This window comes from Zophobas morio, unplaced genomic scaffold (genome assembly GCF_036711695.1).
Source record: "Zophobas morio isolate AGI-343-1 ecotype UQ-CSIRO unplaced genomic scaffold, CSIRO_AGI_Zmor_V1 ptg000011l, whole genome shotgun sequence".
NCBI lineage: Eukaryota > Metazoa > Arthropoda > Insecta > Coleoptera > Tenebrionidae > Zophobas > Zophobas morio.
Window position 1 is genome coordinate 6,878,254 of NW_026972116.1, and position 25,078 is coordinate 6,903,331.

The 25,078-nt window shown below is 33.5% G+C and overlaps 3 protein-coding genes across 6 annotated transcripts in view; 1 reads left to right on the forward strand and 2 right to left on the reverse strand.

The window, feature by feature from the left end:
- LOC135126740 (monocarboxylate transporter 12-like) overlaps positions 1-25,078 on the forward strand; it is a 301,612-nt gene that overhangs the window by 54,639 nt on the left and 221,895 nt on the right. The window lies entirely within an intron of this gene.
- Positions 5,546-7,311, reverse strand: LOC135126736 (ras-like GTP-binding protein RhoL). 2 transcript variants are annotated; one of them, XM_064052851.1, is made up of 5 exons: positions 7,163-7,311; positions 6,627-6,763; positions 6,443-6,557; positions 6,264-6,381; positions 5,546-6,217 (listed from the first exon to the last, which is right to left on the reverse strand). In XM_064052851.1, the coding sequence occupies exons 2-5, from the start codon at positions 6,719-6,721 to the stop codon at positions 6,006-6,008; spliced, it is 540 nt and encodes a 179-aa protein (XP_063908921.1). In that variant the 5' UTR covers positions 6,722-6,763; positions 7,163-7,311; the 3' UTR covers positions 5,546-6,005. The 2 variants fall into 2 exon arrangements, with proteins under 2 accessions (XP_063908921.1, XP_063908920.1); XM_064052850.1 differs by having other exon boundaries at positions 6,612-6,763; positions 7,163-7,307.
- On the reverse strand, positions 7,459-9,049 carry LOC135126737 (rho-related GTP-binding protein RhoQ-like). Of its 3 annotated transcripts, none has more exons than XM_064052854.1 (5): positions 8,982-9,049; positions 8,273-8,392; positions 7,940-8,054; positions 7,766-7,880; positions 7,459-7,721 (listed from the first exon to the last, which is right to left on the reverse strand). In XM_064052854.1, the coding sequence occupies exons 2-5, from the start codon at positions 8,380-8,382 to the stop codon at positions 7,534-7,536; spliced, it is 528 nt and encodes a 175-aa protein (XP_063908924.1). In that variant the 5' UTR covers positions 8,383-8,392; positions 8,982-9,049; the 3' UTR covers positions 7,459-7,533. The 3 variants fall into 3 exon arrangements, with proteins under 3 accessions (XP_063908924.1, XP_063908922.1, XP_063908925.1); XM_064052852.1 differs by lacking the exon at positions 8,982-9,049 and adding an exon at positions 8,859-8,975; XM_064052855.1 differs by lacking the exon at positions 8,982-9,049 and having other exon boundaries at positions 8,273-8,829.

The window sequence follows — 25,078 nt, forward strand, 5'->3', positions numbered from 1 at the left end:
AGATCTTGATTTTTTTTTCTATGAAAACGTGAAATCTTTGTACCATTCATTTATATATCTGAGAGTAAATTAATAAAGTACAGTGAAAGTAGCTTATCATAATGTTGTAAAGTACATTTTAAATTTCACAGTGATAATGGGAGTTGTATTTTTACAAACCACTACTTCACAATATTCTAAGCACAGACGAACGAAAATGGGAAACCTGTAGAATCATATTTTAATAATAAGGTATTTGTATCATTTTCACTTCCAAAGCGGAAGCTATAAAAGTATTGTAATAGGGTTCATCCGCCGAAAAGCTACTTTCATGTTTTCTGGACGTTTCAAGACGTCTAGAATATGAAAAAATAAATTTCCTATTTCCGTCTCTCGGTCTATCTGTTTATGTATCTGTCGCCTGTGTTCTGTGGATAATAATTTTATTACAGAGATAATCTGGATTCATTGTTGTAATATTTTATATACAGCGTGAGTTACCAAGCGCAGGGTCCTCAGTATCTAGTTAATTATTATTATTTCTAAAATAGAATACTCTACATGTTTTTTCGTATTTTTCTCAGCCTCTTCCTATAATCGTATTTTGTTTTGTAAATTGCGATGCGATGGTTCGACGTTACTATATATTTTTTTTAATTTTTTGAACGATGGAAGGATTCACAAAAAAAACTAATGTTATTTTTAAGAACTGTGTTGCAATATTTTATGGAGAGATAAACAGAGGTACATGCTTTGTTAAAGAAGATTTTAATATACATCTTTTTTTAATGGAATACCCTGTATTTTATTACTGCATCTTACACTATATTTTGTTCTTTTAATATATCCCAGTTAAAAAAGTAAAAATTCACAACAACTGTCAGTTTTTTATATTTTATATATAGATAATACTTAACAAAAAACAAAATATTTTACTCTCTACTAATGCAATTTTATTTAAACCACAGCAAAGTGATTATCTTTATTTATCTTTCCACAAAATATTGTACACCAAATTAAAAAAAAAACCTACTGCAACTTTTTTTTGTAAAACCTATTGCCAGAAAATTTCAAGAAAAGCGAAATAACTTGGCAACATCGCATTGGAACATCGAAAACAAATAGGGTTTTTAGCCCTAAGAAAAAAACAATCAGAATATAGGGCATTCTATTTGAAAAAAATAAGTTCTATGTTTCACCTTAAAAACAGAACACTCTTTAGTCTTAAACTTTTTTCTAGGTCTATTAATTATAATTATCAAGGAGCCCGTGCTTGGTGTATATAGTCAGTCTTTGAGGAATATCGTGTTGATAGTAAAATAGTAGCTCAAAAGTTTTTCTGATCATCCCGACCAACAATTTAATGACATCTCAAAATTTTGTATAGCATAGTACGATCACTGAAAATACATATCTACTAAAAAAATATAACTTAAATTAAAAAACCGAACCTTCAAAACTCTAAAAACATAAATTATGCTGGGACGACCGCCAGAGACCATCTGCTTGGGGCAGCACAGGGCCGTATTTATTTATAACCAACGAAACCTCGTGATTTTCGATGCAACAGCTACTTGGTAATTTCTGTAATAAATTTTGTTAGAAAAAATCAAACGATTTTATTGAGTATTATGTTATATTTGATAAAACCAGTAATCCAACAATAAAGCAAATTATTTAATCGTTTTGTCCATTGTTGTTGAATTCGGCAGGTATTACGTGACGGTTTATAAGTTTACAAGGATCTTAATGCGTAACGCCCGTTCAGTACTGTCAACCAAATAATTCTAATTAATAAATAATATACTTCAGCACTTGTGGTTTATGAATTCAACTTGATTTTTTTCCCTAAAATAACCAGATTTCTGGAGAAAAATCAAAATTTTATACTTAACTCACTTGACATATACCTTGGTAAAACTTGTATGACTTAAGCGGGTTAAGCCAGATCGCCCTTATAAGGTCAAGTATATGTATATTTTTTACTATAGTTAGTTAGTAATATAGTGTTTTGATGAGTTAACTACAGTTTAACTTTTATAGATTTTGAAAAACCCAGCACAGCGGGGTGTCACAAATTCGCTTTCCTGAGAAAACCGTAGAAGTACGGCATATCTCTTTGACGGTGGCACGTTCCGGGGTTTGCAGCTGTCGAATTTAATGGAGGATCTGTCGTAAAATATTTAAAACGTCAAAGCCATAGACGCACTATATTTTGGAGGTCATTATACCGAATACCACTTTACTATTTAACTTAAAAACTGGAAAACGTAATGCTTTGAAATCTTGCAAACGCTTTAAAGTTTTCGTAAACCCTTAACTAAAGCATAATTCCAATTAAAATCATCGAACCCGAGACAAGAGCTTCTACATAACCCCCTCAAAAACTTTAAAACATCATCTCCAAATTTTGCTGCAAATCCTCTCTAAAATGTGCAAAATATGATGACTATATTTGTGGTTTATCAATACATATACTCATATTTTTCACAATTGGTTATACAAGATCGATGACTCAAACAAATTGCCGAATGAAGCAGTTTATTTTTTTCATAAGGAACTGGTTTTGATTGATTGTACTTCAGAGACTGCAGAACTTTTGTCCAAATAACTTTTTAATTGTTTCGCCCTCGTTCTGTTGTTACAGCAGTTGTTGCTGATTAACGCAGCGCTAACGTAACTATCAGTACTTTTGATGAACGCTGCAATTATAAAAATCATTAGCTGTTAATTGTGGGTTTTAACGTCATACTTAATTTTGTTAAAAAGTAAGTAAAAGTAGCTTGAAAAAATTTCGTACTAAAGTTAAAATACTCGGTAGAGTTTTTTTTCAGTTGATAATAAATCTGTAATAATGTTATTTATTAGGCCATCACTACTGCGAAGAAAAGCTAAGAACACGTACTCTACCTTTACACATTTGTGTCACTATTATTTTTAAGTTAATAATCATTTAAAACACAAAACACAACATTTTTCTTAAAATGTTATGGTCAAAATCGGAAAGTATTTTGTACCTGCATATCGTTCATCCTAGGATTAATAAATTTGCAAAAATTATAAAGACATACTCGTATCATACTGTGTCAAAGTTGAATTAATATTTCAAAAAAATATTGATATTTTTGTATATAACTAAACTCACTATTTTTGGGTCCTTTTAAATTTTACAACTTTAATCTTAAAGCTCTGACCAACAAGTAAAGTCTCCCAAATACTTACTACAAGGTTATATGGCTGTTGTAAAATTAGGGTATTGTGAAGACGACAATGGAGCAGTTAATAAGGCAAACCCGCAGTTGTACATACAACTTACCCAGCAGTAGATGTTGAGGTGGCAAGATATTGAGACAAATCCTTGATTTATGACGCTAGGCTTGAGCAGGTAGCCAGCCGCATAAAAGGAATTACAGCATCCCATTATTAAGTTTAGAGGGGCCATATAGCCTTGTAGTATTTGGGAGACTATAATTTCTTATATACAACCTTGTAATTCATGTAAATTTCAAAACGGCACACGTCTGCTGTCGTTGCTTTGACGAAGGCTCCGAGCGCCTAGGTTGTTAAGGCATTAATCGTCTAATAGAGCCCAAGTGATCATAAAATTTTATTAAAACCCAAAAATAGTGAATTTGGTATATTCAGTTAACATCAACTTAGAAAAACGATACAAAAATATAGTAAAGTAAGTAGTAATCTTCTGCTCATTTAGGGATTTAACTTGTAAAGATAATTGCGACGATAATCAGTAAAGTAGCTTCTGCAACAAAACATACAGTATGAAAATCTGAAATTCTGAAAAATTTGGGAATACAATATTGTTATCATTATATTGCACCGCACCTATCCAAAGTGATATAGGTGTCTTTGCAAAAATGTTGATGATGGCATCACAAAATTTTGTCAAAGGAAAACTCAAATTCTCATAATCAAATTTTATAATTTTTCGAAAAACCTGGATTTGTTTTATTACAGTACAGGGACGAGCGAAGTTCTGTCGAAATAACCTTCGACCAATTCTTTCTACAGGTAATAATTTTCTAAAACTTTTTATAAATCAAATTACCAGTAAATATAGATGCGTATAGCAGATACAATGAATACAACCCAGGTATAAAATTCTTTAAAAAAAACTGCCTGAAGATAAAATATCAAATGAATCTGCCAATCAATAAGAGCGCGCTTCTTAATATTACATTAATTTACTAGAAATACAAACAAGGGCAACAGCGAAAGTCCTACGGTTTATTGAGCAGCATAACCCAAAAAAAATATTTTCAGCTATATAATACGTGTTTCCACCGAATCTTTTCTTAGACTTATTAATAAGTACCTATATCTTATTTTTGAACTTTTTGAATAAAAATCGCTTTAAAATCATTTTAAAAATGTAGGTTGCAATATTTTATGGACATATAAAAAAAAGGTATGTCCTCTACTGTAATAATCAAAGTAATTTTAGTACTCAGCCTGAAATGTTGCAATTTATATCATCACATATCTTAGTTTTTTTTTAGATTTTTTTATAAACACTGAGTATACTGAGACATAATTTTTATGAATACTAAAAGAAAGTATATACTTTTGTTTCTAATGAGATTTTTGCAAAAATTTACCTATAGTTATTCAGAATTAACAAATTCATTACATTTACACTTTTACGTTGTGTGAGAATCAATAGCATCTGGATACAAAATCAGATTGTCATCTGTACGGCATTTATGTGAGCTTGACTACATTATCTTATTTCATCCTAATTCTCTTGTTAAATATATATCTTAAACACGGTTTACACCAAAGAAGTTGGAAAGTGTTTCCATTTGTATACATGTATAATGCAAGTCCCAGAAAAGATATTGGAGAAAAACATTGTTATACGTTATACATCTTAGTTTCTAACACAGTGAAAAGGGTTTCATTTACCAAATTTCGAAGAATATTGTACGTAAATTTCAACGTGGTAATATTTTTAACAACTTCCGCTTTCGATAATCTGATGTGATAAAATATATTCCAGCTATCCCTCCACTCAAACATTTGTAAACTAGGATCCGTTCACTGGAAGAAAGTGATCCTGTTTTAGGGCCTCAGTAAACCTCGGCAGCTAACATTTGAGTGTAATTATTTGAATAATGTTAGGGGTGGCATATTAAGTTTACGGAGCCTTTATTGCTGTTAGGTTGTAAAGACATTGAGAAAACACAGTAAAAGTAAACAAGGACAATAGGTATACTCCAGCATCGGATGCCTTCCAAAAACAAAAAACCCTGCGTGAAACACAGAAGATTATTAATTAGTGTACATTAGAACTGCTACATTTTCCACAATAATTATCTCCTGAAAACGTGAAATTACTTAATTTTGTAACATGTGCTGTTTGCATACTCACTTAGCATTTTCACGCAACAGCTCGCGATTTAAAAATAGTTTCAATTGTATCGAGGCCTTTAAATTTTATAGTTACTGCCAGTGTAATGAGTAATTATTGATTTAGGCCAAACGTGTTTTGTTTAGTCACAGTGGAGAAATTGTAGGTATATTGCTCGGTTTTAACAACATATATAAATTTAAATTTAGACAGCGTATGTTACAGATTTATTTACATACTAGAATCTCATTGTCATCAACAGTATTTATAATTTAACATAAAAATTAAAAATATTGACATATATCACACAAAAGGATTGTTATAACAAATTTTAGACTTATTTTTAACAAAGAACCTTGTTTTATACCATTTGTCCCAAATGATTAACTAAACTTGTTGAGTTTGCGAGCGGTTGCTGAACAGATACGTCTTAAATTAAATCATGTTATAATGGATAACCACAAAACTAGACAGTACAATAAGACTTCAAAGCAACACTCGTGAAATGCATCATAGTGTCAGTTGCATCCACGTATAGTTCCTATAACAACGGCTTTCAACATTTACCATAATCATTGGTTGAGTGATGGCTCGCAAATTGCACTTTTAATCAATCATACCTTATTCAATAAAATTACACAAATAAAATTAGTTCCCATCATAACAAAACGCAACTACTACTACTGCTACTACCACCAGTATTTTCCCTTGCATTAATATACTTCATGAGTGCTAAACAAATTGTCTCATCAATACTCCTTCCAATTTTGGCCGAGTTTTCTATAAATCCGTCAGCTTTGATTATCTTGGCGAGTCTCTGACCCTCTTTGACAGGAACTTTTCTTTCACTTTCGAGATCACATTTCGTTGCTGAAAAAAATACTTAATATTTACATTCCTCAATCTGAACACATACCAGCTAATATCAGTTTCGCTCTAGGACAACATCTCTTTAATTCCGGAGCCCATTTCTCCTTAACGTTATCCCAAGAATTAACGTCATTTACTGCGTAGCACAGTATAAAAACGTCCGTCTAGAACACATTTGTAGTAAGTAATGCGATTTGTTCGGTAAATAATGTGTGGTAATTTTACTTCCTTATACGCCAGTTGGCGGAGTTTGTCGAATTCTTCTTGTCCAGCTGTATCTTGTAATATCACGGTGTACTCTCTTTTATTTATTGGTACAGTCATCGAATAAACGTCAAACCTGCACACATAAAATGATGAAAAAAGAGTCTCAAGACAGAAATGACACACATACACTGTAGGAATATACCTTTCATCGAATTTTCTGTCTTTGTATACTATTAACATGCATGTCTTCCCTGTATCGCCATCACCAACAACTGTTATCCTAATCTGGTTTTTCATTATGTAGAATAATGGGCGTCGAGGGTGTCGTGAGTATCTAGCCTAAAATATGAACTCATGATTTATTACTCCTCAGATAATCCGTTAAATTTGACAGGAATTCTTGGTATTTTATGCAGCACTGATAAAGGATTATTAGATGTGTATGGGCGGCAAATGAATTTTTACGAACGTGCGGTTTTCGGCAAATGGAAAATTTTTGCTTTGTCATGAAATTAATGCAGCTACTAATTTTGTCACTTTGCTTTTTTAGGGGCTGTTGGAATATATTTTGCAATGAAAGTCATTTACAAAATTTAATTTTGTCCGCAATTTAGTTTCATTATTTTCCTATATTAAAAAGCGACCGTGATCACAAGCGGCAAATGAAATTAGAAAAACCGAAACGTAAATTACGAATCCAGATGGGGATTTTGATTATAATTATCGCTCATCTCCTACCTCTGTTCGTAGATTTTCCCATGTAAATAGTTACACTGATTTAAAAACTAAACGTGAACTAAAAAGTACTAGAAACATATTGTGGCAAATATTTTGAGAGCAATCGTAAAGCTACTTATGTCAAAAATTTTATTAGATTATTTATTTTAAATCTAATGATAAGATAAGAGTTGCTTAATACCGTCGCATGAATAGGTACGAACCGATGACACACGTATACCGGGTTAAAATAATGAACTATCAGTCCAATATAATTTGATTATCGATGATAAGCAAATAAAAACAATCGTCAAACGTACATTATTAAATATTGCTACATTTATTGCCTAAATTCTAGCACAGCCATTCTCTATAAATAAATTTTCTCATATTTACTGAATGACACAAGAACGCTCTTTAGCAACGAATTTTAATATCCTTTTCTTCAAGTCCTCAATTCCAGCAAGAGTCTTTGCTGAGCATTCCACATAAAAGAGAGCACCAATTTTCTTCTGAAACCTATTAATTTCGTCCCTGCTAATGCAGTTTGATTTGTTTTTACGAAGGTCGCTCTTAGTTCCTAAAATCTACTTATTAAAAATGTCAATTTTAGACGTTTTTTACCTAGGAGAATAATAGGGACATCACTGTATTCTTCCAAATCTGGGACCCACTTAGTTTCCATGTTTTCGTATGAAACTTTGTCATCAACAGCAAAACACAACAAAAATACATTTGCCTAAAAAGTTAGCTGTCATTGAACACAATAAATTAAAATTATTGCTTTAGCAACTTTACTTCTTTATAAGAAAGTTTTCTTATCATGGCAAATTCTTCCTGACCTGCTGTGTCTATGAACTTCAGTCTATATTGTTTACCATTTATTGTTTGAATCCATTCGAAATCGTCGTATCTAAAGGGTTTTGTGTTTAAAATTACAACTAAGAAATCTGAATTCGCAAGCAGCTATGATTTGTAACCTGAATTAACTCACACATGATTTAAATTTACAGCGGATCTGTTAGGATTTGTGAAGTGCTAGAATATTCTTCTGGTATTTCCCTAATCGCATGCATTAATTAACAACGCGGTTTCATGGTTGCGTGCGAATTTTATTTTGTTTGTACTTACACGTTAGGGATTTGTTCCTCAAATTTTTGTTCTTTTATTGAGTTCAATATGCTGGTCTTCCCCACATATCCATCTCCTATTATGACAATGTTCTTTTTGTTTTCCTCCATGACTTTAATGCTAAAAAATCTGTGCTAAGTGGGTGTTGAATTGCGATTATATTTTTGGGGTAACACTGTTTGATTTATTGGGTGCTTAGGAAGGCTTAAATACGAATGATGGAAGCGGCGACTAGAGCTTTCCAATTCATTTATTTCCCGTATTTACAAATTCAGATTAATTTGTATATTTCTGGAGCCCTCTCGACAGCCACCAACAAATCGTGGTGGACAAGAAATAGTTTCGACATGAATCTCAAAGCGATATTTTACAATTACAGCTACAACTCTTTTCAAGAGAACAAGGCTCATAGACGATAAATTACAAATGACCATAAAACAATGCGCTTTTCCTAGACCCATCTCCATTAACTAGAGATATTTATTTCTGTCTGTCATAAATCAGAACCGCCCAAAACTTGGGTCTAAATTTAATAAATCAGGGATTGCTTAATGAAAGAGATAGAATTAGAGGGAGGATTATTTACCTAATAAATTTAGAGTGACATTCGGGCAAAAAACTTGGGAGAACAATTCTTTCAAAAGTTTATACAAATAACTTGTCGAGAATGATTAGTTGCAGGTAAATAATATCAAATCTATGCACAAACCTTAGAGCAACACTACTAATTTATTTTTTCTCATCTTATCTGAGGCTTTACCACTTGCTGCCGTTAAGATAACAAAGATTAGAGCTATTTAAACGAGATCAAATACAGCGACATCTGTGAAGTGAACGTCAAACGTTCGTGCATGTAATTGCAATGTGTATTGGTAATCTTCCTGCGAATCCACGAGCGCCAACCTGATTTTCAGTAAGAAATCAATACTGCAGTTTTAACATTACAGGAAACTGCAAATACGACATCTGCTAACATGCTCTCTAACTATGACTCCAGTTTGCCAAAATGGAAACGATTATATTCGTTACTAGAAATCAGTAAACTCTAACATTACAGTGACGATGAAAATATTTAGTATTCTATATTATTGTTTTAAATAGATATTATTTACAATTCGATTTCGATTCTTTTTATTCACATAAAGTTAAGAACAGTGATTTATGTCATAAGAAGTCAATGAAAGGTCATATAATTAATCACATTCAATTTACAGTTTATCGATTCTCATCGTTTGCCTTTGAAATTGTTCTGTAAAGCTCTATTTCAGTGTATAGGTACATATTAATTGATGATAAATTTAGTCGGAAGCAGTAGCAATGAGCGTAGGTTTCAATAGTTTCCTAGATTTTGTATGTTGTGGTATCGTTCGTTTGTTTTATATTAATTCATTAGTTGTAAAAAGTTTCACTGCATTGAACCATAAATATTATTCAACTGTGTTCTAAAAAACAATAATTATTTGTAGAATATATTTGCCTTACATAATGCATATAAAAGAGGTATCACTTGCTACAAATGAGATGGCTCTAAATCTGTAACTTTTACCAGAAACTTTTATCATATGTCATTATAATAATATATTACAAAAGTTCTGCAAACAGTTTTAGGGAAATAAGATGGATATTTCAAGTTGCGACCATTTCTTTTTTGTATATTAAGAACCTGAACATTAAAACGGGTTTTGTTTCTTGGTTTCCTACATTGTTTTTTCTTCAAATTATTAAGTAGTAATAATAAGGGTACATTATATACTATATCATAGAAATTCTTATGGGTGACATTTTTATATGACAAAATTTTTAAAAGCTTATAATACTTACATGCAAATAAAGTTTTAATTTGTATAATATAAGAGTAATGACTAATGAACCTATGACAATAGTTAGAAATTTACATTAAAACATAAGATCTATGAAATATTTTACCACAGTTTAATTAAACGGATAATTTCCGAAACTGCTGGAGGCTGAAGTGATGTCTGTGACATTTTAGGAGTACGTTATAATTATTGTGTAGATGGTAAAACGCTAATTAAAATTTCATAATATCGCACAATGTTACCAAGTAATATCACTTGAAAATTATATTAAGTATGACACATGCCTCTACATTTGTGGTTTAGCAAAGTATCCTTACTTTTAAACCTTATGCGAACATAGGATCATAAAAACCAAAATTTGTAAAATGCAGTGTAACAATTCAGCTTTAAAGCTATATAACAATACTTTCTTTGTAACTGACAAGATCGAAACTTTAACTTAGTGATTACAGATAGTCTATTACAATTTACTTATCTATTAGAAATTTAATGGCGTCATTTTAAAATTTTATTAAGACAATTTCCCCAGAAACATACACACAGCGTTCTCGCTTACCACCTCTATTTTATTTTAACACATTAGAAGTTATCATACAAGTTTCCTGGCAGGACATTGTTTTCTGGATACAGAAAGTTGGATAATGTCATCTAATATCTTGTAGAAATGTAGTACATCTTCATTATTTTATTATTCTATACAATCATTAACAGGAACCACTTCGGCAATGATTCATAGAGTAAATGAAAATTGCATTTGCGAAAATTATACTCAGTCTCAGGTAGTAAAAATTCATCCTCGGAAGCAAGGACGATGCAGATCCTCGGACACAAATAGTTCATGTGATTTGGGCACCACACAAATGTTTTAACTATTAGTTGATAATGTTTACCACGGTTCAAATAATAGTCAGCTAAAACATTATGAAGACAAGTTGATGGAGATAATGTCGATCAGTGCGTTCTTAATTCTAAAATATTAAAATAGTCAAAGGAACGATAACCGTACAATTAATACAACGACATTAAAAACTCGAAAAACAACATAATGTTCACTGGGACATTGTGGTGGTGCAAACATAAAAATTCTATGAAAATTCCAAGAAATTTTAACCAAAGGGTGATCAAAAAGTTTTCAGATTAGTGTTGGCCATGGAAATATTTGTCATGTGTTTGAATAAACTGTAAAAGTCACACATAACCTTTAATGCATGACTTTTACATGACAAATATTTCCATGGCCAACTCAAATAAAATAATAGATAGAGTATCAGATATGTTTATATCTTCATAGGTAAGTCTGTAACATGCAGAAGTTTTGATGTGCTCAACTACGGCCAATTTAAGGTCACCACCTTTAGAAATATTAGTCAATTCTTGATTATGACTTTCCCTAAAAATTTGATACCTAGATACCTGAAATCATTCAAAATTAATAGAACGATTATTCGATCATGTTTCAGTAATACCTGTTAGGTACGTGAAGATTTGTTGAGTCGATAGAAGACAAATAGAATTTTCTTGTTTTTGTACATAGTCCACGTACGTTCTGATAGTAGGTAGCATAACAAAGATGAATTGACTTTGCAGGTGGAAATCGATTTAGAAGGCGACAAACAAATATCAGGCAAGGGTGATTGCTGTAACTGCTTTTTATCACTAAGTATAAGTCCTTTAAATTTTTGCAGTTGGTTTTTAGAAACAATTATGAATATCCCAAAGTTCACGATCCGAATTCTTTAAGGGATTCACATTACACATATTTTAAAGTGGTTACTTTACAGTCTTTCAACAAATCTGTTCCCATGTAGTTAGGACAGGTGGGGTTATTTTTATAACTCATATCGTCATATCGCATTGAAGAGATAAATGATTAAAGCCTGAACACATAAAAGAGCGCTGAACATTTATTGCATCCCAAACCGTACAGTTAATAGCCAATTAATACTTTACCAGCCTCTACACAATATTATTATGAGTGAAGATCCACTTGAATGCTTGGTTGTTTTAAATTATCATGATTCCGTCAACGGATTACATTTTAATTGTAATCGAGTTCATCAGGCGATTTGCTACTTTCATGTTTTCTCGAACTTTCATGACCTCTAAAATACAAAAAAGTGGGCTCTCGTTTCCGTCTGTCTGTCATCTGTGTCAAATTTTTATTAGACAGGTTATCTCCGAAACTATTTTACCGATTGTTCTCAAATTTTGTATGTATATTATATATATAAAAGGTCTCGTAGTCGAAGCATTGATTGGGTGGTTTGTTTTTTTTTCATCTTAAAGTGAGGCCCTTATTACAAAAATGATTAATTCTATTTTTTATTGATCAAATCTCAAGAACGGTACACCACAATGTTTTATTATTAGTATTAATTACACTGTACTACTGTCGGAATTGACATATGAGGCCTTGCTTAAATAATGCTGATCGGAGCATATTCAAATGTGAAAACTCGCTAGAACTACAGGCATAATCTTGTCCTTTATCAATGTATTTATATTTTTGAAGCAACTGTTAATCCGTTTCCAGAGACGTCTTGTTCTATGAGGCAAGGGAGGCAATGTCTCAGCAATGAATTTGCGCATAAAAGTAGTTTTTTTAGCAGACGTAAACACTCCTAGTGAGACGCACTGTGGACGTCCTTGCGGACCAGATCAAAACGTCCCCACTACTCGCCGTAAAACACACCTTCCTTCAACTGGAGGATTGCAGCAGTGAGATTTAATTCCGCGCACTACTTATGATATTTCAGCGTGCAGCACGTGCAATTGAGGTGCATTTTGTACTATTGCCTTAATATTAAAAACCAGAATATTCAAAATTATACCGCTGATTTTTTCTAATAAATCTGTATGTTCATCATTTATTCAAAATTTCATGAAAAAATGTTTGTACTAAAAGTTTCTATATTTGCGTGTATCAAGTTGGTACTTAAGTTTAATACGTGTAATAAATTTGAGGAATTCATGGGTTCGCTTTTAGAGATTTTTGCTCTTTTGTCACCTAGAATTTTCCTCGCAATAAAATTTTTGATTTCCAAAGAGTTCTCAACATATCCTTCGGCAACTGAAGAAGAATGCCAACCCCCATGTCTTTTTAACATTGACATATTGACCCCAACATCTGCTAACAGAGAAGCTGAACATCGACGAAAACAGTGGCTGGTAAATTCACTGAGATTAGAAAGGCACAGCAAACTTGCAATTTTTTTAGGTATTGCTCCTATGGTGTTGATACCAACCGGTTGTATATTACATTTTCCATTTCTGTAATAAAGAAAAAAGCGTTGATAATCAACATGTGCAGGAGGTAGGTTAGCATATTCGCGAAAAATTTCTAAAAAATGTATTCCATTAATATTTCCCTCAGTGATTGTAAACAGTCTTGAAATTTTGGTTTTTGTGATGGGAATGTTAATTTTTATAAAAAAAGTCAATACATCTTCAACGTCTTCTGTGCTTAAAAATATAAGTTCCTCTATTCTGCCAACAATTAATGCAACCTTAAATGTTAATAAAATAAATAATTTGTTAAAATTGCAAATAATCGTTTTACCTTCATCAGTCATATCAAGTGGTGGGGAATGTGAGTGCACAAACTTTTCTAGGCTCTGGGTCTGACCTCTAATTTGGTGAGTCTGTTCTGATTTTTATTCGGGAAAAGGCGCTTGATTGTGATCGGTTTGTGAGAGCATTGGTTGTCCCGGTTTTTTTACCGGGAATACTCCGCTGGTTGCTATATTCCTAAGGATTTGCGATTTGATTTAGTTGTTATATTCGAATATTTGCTTATCAGCGCTCTTTTTTTTGATTGGCGATAAAATTTCTTTCTTTAGGTACGAGGCGAGCAACCAAGAACAAGAGGTAGTTATCACCGCTGTTGATACTTTGAATTTGCAGGATTACATTGTGGCAATAGGTAATGCTGTGACACCCAAAAATATCTTGTTTGCATCCAAAATCTCAAAAAACCGTATTTGTATTTACCTTACTTCGAACTCTTTGGTTGATGACCTTGTCACGGTGCATCCCTCTATTAAAGTTAAAGACGTTGACGTCGGTATACGTCGTTTATTAAACACGGCTCGCCGATTAATTTTATCAATCGTCTGCCCATCTATTCTTCATATTGTTTTTGAAAACAGAGTTAAATCCCTAGGATTTGTCCCTGTTTCACCTATGTATTTTATTAGAACGGGCATTCAAGACGAACAATATGTGCATATACTCAGTTTTCGCAAATACATGTATGTTCAACCTGACGACAGCATTATTCTTCCCGATTCTCTAGCGTTAAAATACGATGATACGAATTACCGGGTTTTTTGACATATGACGTTTGCTACAAATGCAAAACGACTGGCCATTATGCTAACGAAGGTCCTAATGCTACTTCATCAAATCAGGACCCTAATTGCACAGTAAGCATTGAAGAGACCCCTAGAAAAGGGCAGATTGACGACAACGTCAGTTCCCCCGAAATTTCACCTCTAGATCTCTCTGGTGATACTTCCAGTAAAGTAAATGATGCTTTAAAAAAGAAAAAGACGAGTGACTTCTGCGACAGTTTAACTCCGACTTTTGATTTGCTTTTACCTGCCCAAGACTTACTGAACAGCACCGAACAGTATCCGCTGAGCTTTGATCAAGTGGTCGGGTTCTTGGATAAGGCATCAGGTCTTAATGATATTCTTAGCCTTGTACGTGAATACACAAACGATATTCAAGGAGTTATAGATTTATTGTATAACGTTTACCCGATTGTGAATCACAGAAGTAACATTTGTCGAAAAATACTTAGAAAAATTAAGAGAGCTTACAATCCAGAAAATCTTAATTTGATTGACTTAACTTCAGTCACTCGTGAACTTAAGTCATTCTTCCAAGTAAATTTACTGGCTTTCCACTATTGTATAACGTTTTTACTAAAAATGGCGTCTGTTAATGCACACTATTTTACTCATCCTATTATTTACACTAACCTTGCGTCATTACTTGTGAAATATGACGAATTATGCACCCTAGTCAAAGAACTGAAACCATCATTTGTACGACTTTCAGAAACTTGGTTAACCCCCTTAGTGACCGACCCGCCGATTTCCTTAGATGGATAAGCAATATTTAGAAAAGGTCCTCGCAACAACAAAGGTGGAGGTGTTTGTGTTTATATCTCTGATCACATCTGCGCGAACTTTGCAGTTATTCCCATTTCAGCCGACATGGGTAACATTGACTCCATATTTCTGAAGATAGCAAATAAGAGGTTGACGTTTCTGTTAGGTTGCATTTACCGGCCACCTACTTCCATCATCGAAGATGACCACTCCCTTATCCAGTGCATCTCAGAGATGACTGACATTTATCAACATCTTTTTATTTTTGGTTAAAGTGGCCCTTAAACGCTTCTCAGTCTTGTTCTCCATCTTCTCAATTATTGGTCGACCTGTTATCGAATAGTCACTTAACTCAGTTGGTAACGCAACCCACCCGGTACAGGATAAATCAAAAACCTTCGACATTGGACTTAATTATCACTAGCGACGACAACTCTCTGGCCCATTTAGAATACCTTGATCCTGTCGGAAAGTCAGATCACTCCACCCTCAAGGCTAATTTCCAGATTTGCACGCTTTCGAAGGAAAGAACAGTCACATATACCAGAGCTGTTATTGACTACGGATCTGTGAATAAGGCCTTAACCGATGTTCACTGACCGTCGATGTTCGCTACCTCCTCGGTCGCAGATAATTGGGAATTATTTAAGACCACAGTGCTCGACCTCGTGTCTAAATACTCTTCTAGTATTAGTAACAAAAGATCCTCAACTAACCCATGGATTGGTAAAAAAATTCTAAAAATGGTATGAACTAAACGAGCCCTATAGCGAGCATTTAAGAGATCAGGAAATGGAAACGACTATAAAGCACATCGTAATTTTTCCAATAATCTTTCAGTCACAATTAGAGAAGCTCGTATCGCATACGAAAAGCAACTTGCCGACTCTACAGATACTAAGCGTTTTTACAGACATATCCGTAACAAACTCTCCGGGGCGGTGTTGACTCTTCAATTACGAGACGAGTACGACAAAATCACTGATGACTGTGCTACTGTTGCAATTATTTTCCCAGACACATTTTCTAAAACTTTCACTCTTGAAACTGATAAAACGTTACCTAGTGCAATAATACCCAAGCCGAATGTCTCCCTCGATAGTATTGAGTTCCCTGAAGATGTAATTTGCAGTAACTTGAAGAAACTTAAACGATCTAAATCCCCTGGGTCGGACGCAATTACTGCTTCCGTTTTGGCCCACTGTGCCGAACGTCTTTCTCTACCTCTGAGTCTCTTAATGAAACAATTATTTACTTCAGGCATCTTGCCTTTTGATTGGAAAACAGCAATCATGCGACCTATCTTTAAGAAGGGGGATAAGTTCAATCCGTGTAATTATCGGCCCATTAGTCTGACCTCCCTGTTAAAACCATGGAGTCTATAATCTATGAAACTCTCATTAAGTTCCTACTGGATCAACATCTTATTCCGGAAGAACAGCACGGTTTTCTTCCCGGCAAGTCCAGAATTTCCAACCTCCTTTGCTGTCTCTCGGATTGGATCCGGCGTTATGATTCGGGAGTTCCAGTTGATGTTGTTTATTTGGATTATTCCAAAGCTTTCGATAGAGTTCTCAAACGCCGGCTTTTAGCCAAGCTTGAAAATCTTGGAATAGTGAGGGATCTACTTCATTGGATTGGCGCCTTTTTGTCTAATCGTACGTTTCGAGTGAGGGTTGGTGACGCCATAAGCGAGCATATTCCGGTCCTGAGTGGTGTACCTTAAGGATCGATTTTGTGTCCACTATTATTCCTAGCACACACCGCTGATTTAAAAGACATTATTCAATCACCTTTCGCCATGTATGCTGATGATATAAAGATATATAATACCAGCGACAATTAGTCTATCCTGAAAAACGACTTGTCAGCTATCGGTGAATGGTGCTCTGGCTGGTTACTACCTCCAAACGTATCTAAATGTTCGGTTCTATATATTGGTAAAAATAACCCGCAACATACGTATTATACCATTGATAATTCCAAGTTAACAAAATCGGAATCACTATCGGATTTAGAAGTGTTCATGACTTCTTGCCTATCTTGGTCTGAACATGTTCAGCGTGTTGTAAAAAAGGAAAATTCACTGGTGTTTCTCCTCAGTAAAGTATTTGCAAAAAGTCACTTTGGCGTCGTCAGTAAATTTTGTAAGACCTATATTTGGCCCATCCTCGAGTTTGCTAATAGTGTCTGGGCTCCTACGCTTCCAAAGAATGTACTGTTGCTCGAGTCAGTGCAAAGAAAAACATCAAGAATCCCGTTTGGACGTACTCGTCCAAAATACAATGACAGATTATCTATGATGCAGCTTCCTACGCTCTCTGATCGTCGCGTCGTAAGAGAGGAGATCTAATTATTATGTTTCAGGTCTTAAAAACTCCTCGGTCTCCTATTAAACACTTATTTCCATTAGTACATAACAGTAGAACTAGAGAACACTGCTTAAAACTGTCCAAAGATAAATTTCAGACCACCGTTAGACAACATTTTATCGTAAACAGAATATTCGAATCATGGAATTCTCTACCCTCCGACATTGTAATGTATGATTCAGTTTCCAGTTTCAAACGCAAGTATGACGCCTACAATGTTTAAGGAATTTCTTCTCTTCCAGATTTTGTCATTCTAGCAACTAATCACTTGATTAGCGCGGGCATAACAAGCAATGCCCGCACGATCGCACTAAAATAATACTAATAATAATAATAAATAACTTGTATCATCCGCTTCTTTAATAAATTTTTCTGTTTCTTCTTTGGAAAATATTCTTGATTTTTTAGGGCGGTAACCGTCAGTTTTTCTTTTCAAGAATGCGATAACGTTTGTGTATTTACTAATGTCGATATTTTTATTCACGTAAATTTGAGTTCGAAGCCTTGAGTAGTTACTCCATAAAGTTGACGCTTTTAGAGTTAAGGATATTTCGGAAAAATATGCCAGAATCACTTTTTCTGAAATGCACTGCACTTTTTTCTGATCACACCATTTGTTAAACATATTGTAGGTTGTTCCATAGACTTGGTTCGACTTTTCAGGAATTAATGTTAGGGAGGCTTCAGCTACTTGTTCGACGTCGGACGGGATTTCGGAATCATGCTGATGTTTTTTATAATTATAGACACAATTTTATAATGTTTCCTTATTTCATTGATCGAATAATGGCATTAAATTGCATTAACACTAAAATAGGCACAATTTTTTTTTGTTGATAAACAATTTCTTACTAGACAACCAACATGCTTCATCTATTACTAGTGGCTTACTTGAAGTTGTATCAATAAAAATCTAAATCTTGTCAAGTCAAGTGTCAATTTTAAATTAATTGTCAGAAGTGTGACTTGAAATGTTTATTTTTAAATTTTGCTGCGATTGTAGAAAAAATCTGGTCTGCTACACGTGCGAAGTATGTCTTACGCTCATGACAAACTTCATGTCTAGTGCGTAAAATACTTACTACCATTTCGCAACTTATTGCAAAAATAGCTATTTACGATTTTCTCAAAAGCTGCAAACACAGTTACTCTAAAATTTAATCTTGTATTAACTTTAAGTATTACACTTACCGCAGTATGCATTATCTCCACGAAGAATCCAACATCATTGTTATGTCAAAATATTATTAAACAATTCTCCTAAAATGAAAAATCTAAAATGCATGCATTATGATTTAAAGGAAAGTAAAATTTTTTACAAATAAATTTCACAGATTTAATGTTGATGGAAAATTAGTTATGAAAAGAAAAAAGATACTACTTTTTTTAGTTGAATTCTGCATTCATTGAAACAATAATAAACAAGTTACAAAGAAAAACAGATGCATGCAGTTGTTTAAAAAAAAGAGGATAGTATACATGTTATTTGTTTATGTGCTTTTAACCGACGCCTTGGTATAATGTGTCATAAAATGAACAGTAGGTATGTGTATTAAAAAAATTATAAACCAGGGAATATATACAACGCGTCTTTTTATTTTTTTCTTTTAACCAGGTGAAATGGAAAGCTGTTTAAAGTCTTACTGTCATGTCTACTATAATATAAGTGGTATTTACACTTTGTATCACATATCACAGCTTGCACAACATTAGTAAATACAGTTTGCGACTTACTATAACGCTCTGAAAATCTTGTTAAATTTGTAATTACTACTGGATAATACCTTAGTATTTTGTTACTTTTTAACCCTTTCCTACAGAAGCTTATAATATTCCAATAAATTAAGACTGTCATCCGGTTGCATGCCCCAATATCAAACCAAATCCCGCCAGCTTCACCTTAAATACTCTGGACAAACGGGTTTCCCACGTAGATAAGAGCCATTTAATCCCACTTAGTAGTCCCAAATAGGGTGGAACCGTGTGACTAGGACCAGAAAAGCGTCAGTGCGTGTTTAATCAAAGATCCTTTAATTCTAAAAGCGCTTAATGCGTATCCGCACCCACACCCACCGACAACCATCTCATTTGTTCACATTATCCTTATTCAAATTGTAATTAATCTTCGTTCCGGAACGCCGAATCTTTCTGTGTAAAAAATAGTCTTTGTTTCGTTTAGCAATACGTCGGAAGCTGGTTCGAATAAATTTTTCAATGGATGTCCTTTCAAGGTCGACGACTTCAACGGTTCTCAACATTTGGGTTTTATTTCAGAAATTCGAGAGGTCCTGAATAGATTGCCGGAATTCGCAAAAGCGACTTCGATTGGATCTTCGGTAAACATATTACGGAAATATGGAGCGTGAAAAGTGAAAATCGCGTTTTTTGCATCACGGGTTAAACCGACAGGATAACGGTTGAATTTAAATCTGGCGGAATATTGCAAATGTCGCGAATAAAATCCCATAAATCATCGCTTCGGACGCTCCATCAAAGGGAGCTTGGGATCCTATCTTGAATGTAACAAATAGTGGGTATTGATAGATTTATGTGATACAGAATGTGGCAATTATAAAAAAATAATAATTAATAATAGTGAGTTTCTTTCTTACTTACTTTAAGTATCATCTTTTCTGTCCAGATTGGTATATGGACTATAATAGATGGAACCATTATTGTTGATGTTGTTGTTATCAACAAAATTTAGAATGTCGCTGATTTCGAAAACAACGTAACATCGTTTAAATATACATATACAGGGTTGCTAAAAAATATTAAAGCAGTTGAACATCTCGGGAACGGTTAGTTGCATCTTCTTGAAATTTAGGCTATACTTAAAAACACTCAAGCTCTATTTTCTATAATTTATTTAAATTTTAAACTTCATTTGTTTTCAAGATGCAAGGCTAACTTGATTTTTTGTTACATAGCACCACTAGTCAAATTGTCTGTTTTTGAATAGAAGATTTTTTTCTGAATTCAGAACTGTAACACATGCATACACTTTTTTAACTAAAACGGCAAATGAAATGCTAAATTATTTATTATGGATAAATTCTAAAATAGAAAATTATAGTTATCTTAGAAAAAAAAAGTTCAGTGTGTATTAAAAAGAAAACTTCTACGTCCAGGTTTAAAAATATTTCAGTAAAATACTAAAGTGGCACCATTACCAGAAACTTAACCAATAGAAATCTTGATGATGATATGGCGACAGACGTCGAAGCACCTACTTAAGTAGTAGCACTTTTTAATGACACTCATCCCGATCGAGAACATCCCAAAAACTTTTTAGTCACTTAAGAGACATTAAAAAAAAATTGGAATTTACATCATTTTCGAATTTGTCTCTAAATAAACTTTCTTTGACACCAAGTTTGTTGAATTTTATCTTAAAAATAATTAAATTATTCCTCGATAACAAAAATATTTTTTTAAGCGGATCTGCCTGTAATAACAGGCACATTTTAGTGTCGCGTCACCTTACAAACCTTCCTTGACCTGCCACACATGCACTTTCCTCGCATTCCTGCACAATCGATGCCGTTCGTGGCGCAAATAATAGCACAAAATGCCACTTCTTGCACCAAATGCCATACTAGTTGCCGGAGTTTAGTCGTTCTTTTCATGTTTGTTATCCGAGTTGCCAAGTTTCCCACCAATAATTCTACACTGTTTGACATGTAATTGCTATGTAAGAGATCTCGAGCTCGTTCTTAATGTTTATGGAATTATTTGTAGGTTGCTGTCAATGCTAATTTGAGTTCTTGTTACCCAGGTACGCAATAAATGATAGTTTTGTTGGAAATTTTAATAGCGCTGGTTAAGTTTTTCTGCGTTGAAGAGATCCCCGATGCAATATTTCACTGGAGGTTTTTCAGACTTACTTGAAGTTGTTCAGATGTATGTCGTGAACAATAAACACTATTAACATTGTACCGGTGTTAATAGCATATCTTGCGGATTCATCTCAAAAAGATTAAAACTGGTGCTACTCGCAATCCCGTATTTAGTCTTTTGATGTCGAAAATAACGCGTCTGCAGAACGCGAAATTCCGAGCCGTCCTGTCAAATAAATTAATTTTTGTTGGTCAATATAATTGTAATAAAATCGTACATAAACGCTTTTTATGCCTGGTAATTATTTTTAATGGAATTACCTCTGTGCAGTCTTCGCGTTTTTCAGGTTACTCACATTACCACCTCCAAATTTACATCGTGTTTTGAAACTTTTATGCAGCACATTCATATTCCGTGATAAAAAATTCTCAAAAATTAACTTTCACGACATTTTTCTCGGTGACGTTTTTCCGCAAACATAAGATCTCTCTTTAAGGAACCGCAAAAACTTCATCAAAGTATGTCATCAAGGAAGTTGGGCCGATACAAAAAATTTTAATCGATCACACCAGAACAGATTGATCGGACATCAATCTTTTTATCGGTGTCATAAGCCGACACTATTCAGAGAGGTCATCAGATTATTCGGGTAGAAGTAACTTTGAAAGCAGATGGCTTAAGGTTTCAGCACAAGCTGCAACAAAAACAATATTGTGGATGGGATACGATGCAAGTTTGATGGGGCATGCATGAGAAACGTCCGGTATAAATTAAAGAACTCAAGATGGTGAATAAATTCTTTTCAAGAATAGTCGTAAGGAATCCCAGGAATTGGAGAAATTGGCGGTAAAAATTGCATTTTATTGGCTCAACAAAAGTCAAGAATATTTTTAAACGTGCTGATAGTAAAATAAACATTTATTACAATGACGCACTTTCTTGTTAAACGAACTTGAGTGATATACAGTATTTTATACACTTTATTACCGGTATGCAGCAGGAATTATTTACTTCAAGTCTAGCTTTGGCTTAAGTGTATTTTTTACTGCTGTCGTTTTATCTAAGAAATATTAACACTTCTAAAACCTCTTGCAGATTACGACTAATGTTGCGATATATTGAATTTGAAAAAATTATAAATAACTTATTTTTCCTATGCCTAAATATTATAAAAGTGTCCATTGTCTTGTTAGGAGAAACCTAAGATCAGAGGAAAATGTTATTCGCAGAAAAAGTGTAGCATACAATTCGCAGGAAACTATTCATTTCTTCGTTATCATCCGCTCGTATCCTAAAATTTCATTTTTATAAGAAACGAATATTGGTTCATCTTCGCCAAACTAAGACCTATCTAAAAATTTTGACAGTTTTCACCGTTAAGGAACTAAAAAACTAATAAAACACCAAAAATTTACAAAAGTACATTAATTTTAATTGTCATCAAGTTTTCGTCTCCAGCAACAATTTGATGACGTCCTTTCAATAATTCCATAATTAACACTACCGATTTTGTACGAAAGAATATACTCCTGTACCTACTTGTGGTTTACGAAATATATCATGATTTTGATTGTTATTACTACTCCTATATATATTTAAGGCTTTTTTATGTGTATGTAGGATAGTCTACTTCAATAAGTGCCTGAAATATGTCAGATTTTTTTTCACTGGTAGACCTTAAGTAATTCACACGTTGAATTACTAAACACAAATTCGCTATGGCATCAATTATGTTGCTACTTATCTTTAGAATCCAGCACGATTTTTCCTTCTGTTTAAAACATCGCGCTGTACACCTATACATAAAATTACTTATTATCTTATTAAGCTAAAGTCTGTTTTTTATTGTATCCCAAATTATTCCCAATATTGTTTTTTTGCGTAATTTTTACTGATTTTTTTATATACCACCAGGTATCTATAGAATAAAATCATCATTATTATTATTATCTTATAGTAGTCTGTCCTACAGTGTGCCATGTTTAGAATTATGCACCAGAAAGAATCATAGCGGTGTAAATACGGGGTGAAACCTTTAATTCCACAGATGAAAAAATAACAAAAGTGTCTTAATTTTTTAATTCTATTTATTGCTATTTACAATTACTATTATTAAAACAACATCGAAAACAATTTTAAAATAAGAAAATTATGTCAGTTATCCCTAACAACCCCTGCATCCACAATGGACGCACTCCAATATTCGACCCTATGAAAAAAAACGTTATTACAACATTTCTAACATAAATTTAACAAACCCACCTCGTTCCAAAATTCGTGTCCCTGGCCTGAATGCACCTCAAACAGCATAAGTTTTTATAGCCTTGTCTCTTTCATTTCGCTATTAGATTTTTATCAGCGATGTTTTAGTGAGGCAGTAATCATACAGCTCTCGACTGATCGCTTTTCGTCGGTAAAATAGGTTACAAATGTACCTTGATTTCTGGTGGGCAATTTTAAAAATTGGCCACAGCGATTCGTTCATTCTCTTGCCTTCATCGGATTCAGTTTACAGCTAAAATGGTTATAGTCAGTATCAGCGGATCTGTGACGGCACATTTGAAGCCTTAGCTTCTCTCATTTTTTGTTCCAACTCATCTAGGGTTGGTTCTATGAGCTCCCATCCCTCTGGAGGTCCTTTTTTGCTTTGGCGTACTTTCAGCATGTTCGATTTTCTAAAATAGAAACAAAATTGTGAACATTGCATGTTGCTTTTGTTGAAGGGAGAAGCGTCAAGTTGATAGGGGTTGTAGAAGAAAAGCGGGGGTGCTACTCCTAGCACAGGTACAGTTCGTCGCAGTCAGGATTAACGTTAGTTGATTGGCAACGTACTTTATCTAAAATGTAGTGAATAGTTTGTAATGAGAGGATTAGCTTTAGCGATGTGTAAATAATTAAGTACTGAAGACTACTGTAGAAAATTATAGTATTTAGAATATGAGGATTCTAGTGAACAGATGATTAATGAATTAATAAATGGTTTAGTTTTAATCGACGTCTTATCTCTACCCTTGTCTACCTAACCATTACCAACAATACCAACATGAAATGTCAAAAATGAAAATGTTGTATTTGGATTTGTCAAGTGTTTGATCATTTTTATGAATAACCCAAAATATACTAGATTAATAAAGTGAGTACCATGGAATCAAACTATTTTAAAAAGTAGAAAATTAACCTAAATATCACTGTAAACTAGTGTTATTAAGTAAGGGTGAGCTAAAGTATATTCCAGCATAGCAAAAAAACATATAAATTTCTTTCTAAGGTTTTGCCAAAAGTATAAGTCCGATTGTAATAAATTTCACACCGTCCTTTTAAATGTTTATTTTCCTCATAATGTAACAATAAAATTTTATGAAGGTGTACATTTCGTTATGTTTTCTTAATATGTATAAGTCAGTTATTAGCCAAAGAGCCTTAAAGGTTGCTCCCAATTTTTGACCATTTGCAACCAAAGATGTAACGAAATAATAAGCTTTACAAAAATAAGGATAAAAATTTCGTCACAAAAAAAAGATTATTATCCATTGTGCATATGGTATAGGCGCATCATTAGGCTTAGGCGCATAGTAGTTGGCTCACTGGTTAACTCCCACGGTCACTTTCTGACACTCACCCACGTAAAGGGATAAATGCAAGTAGAACGACAAGAGA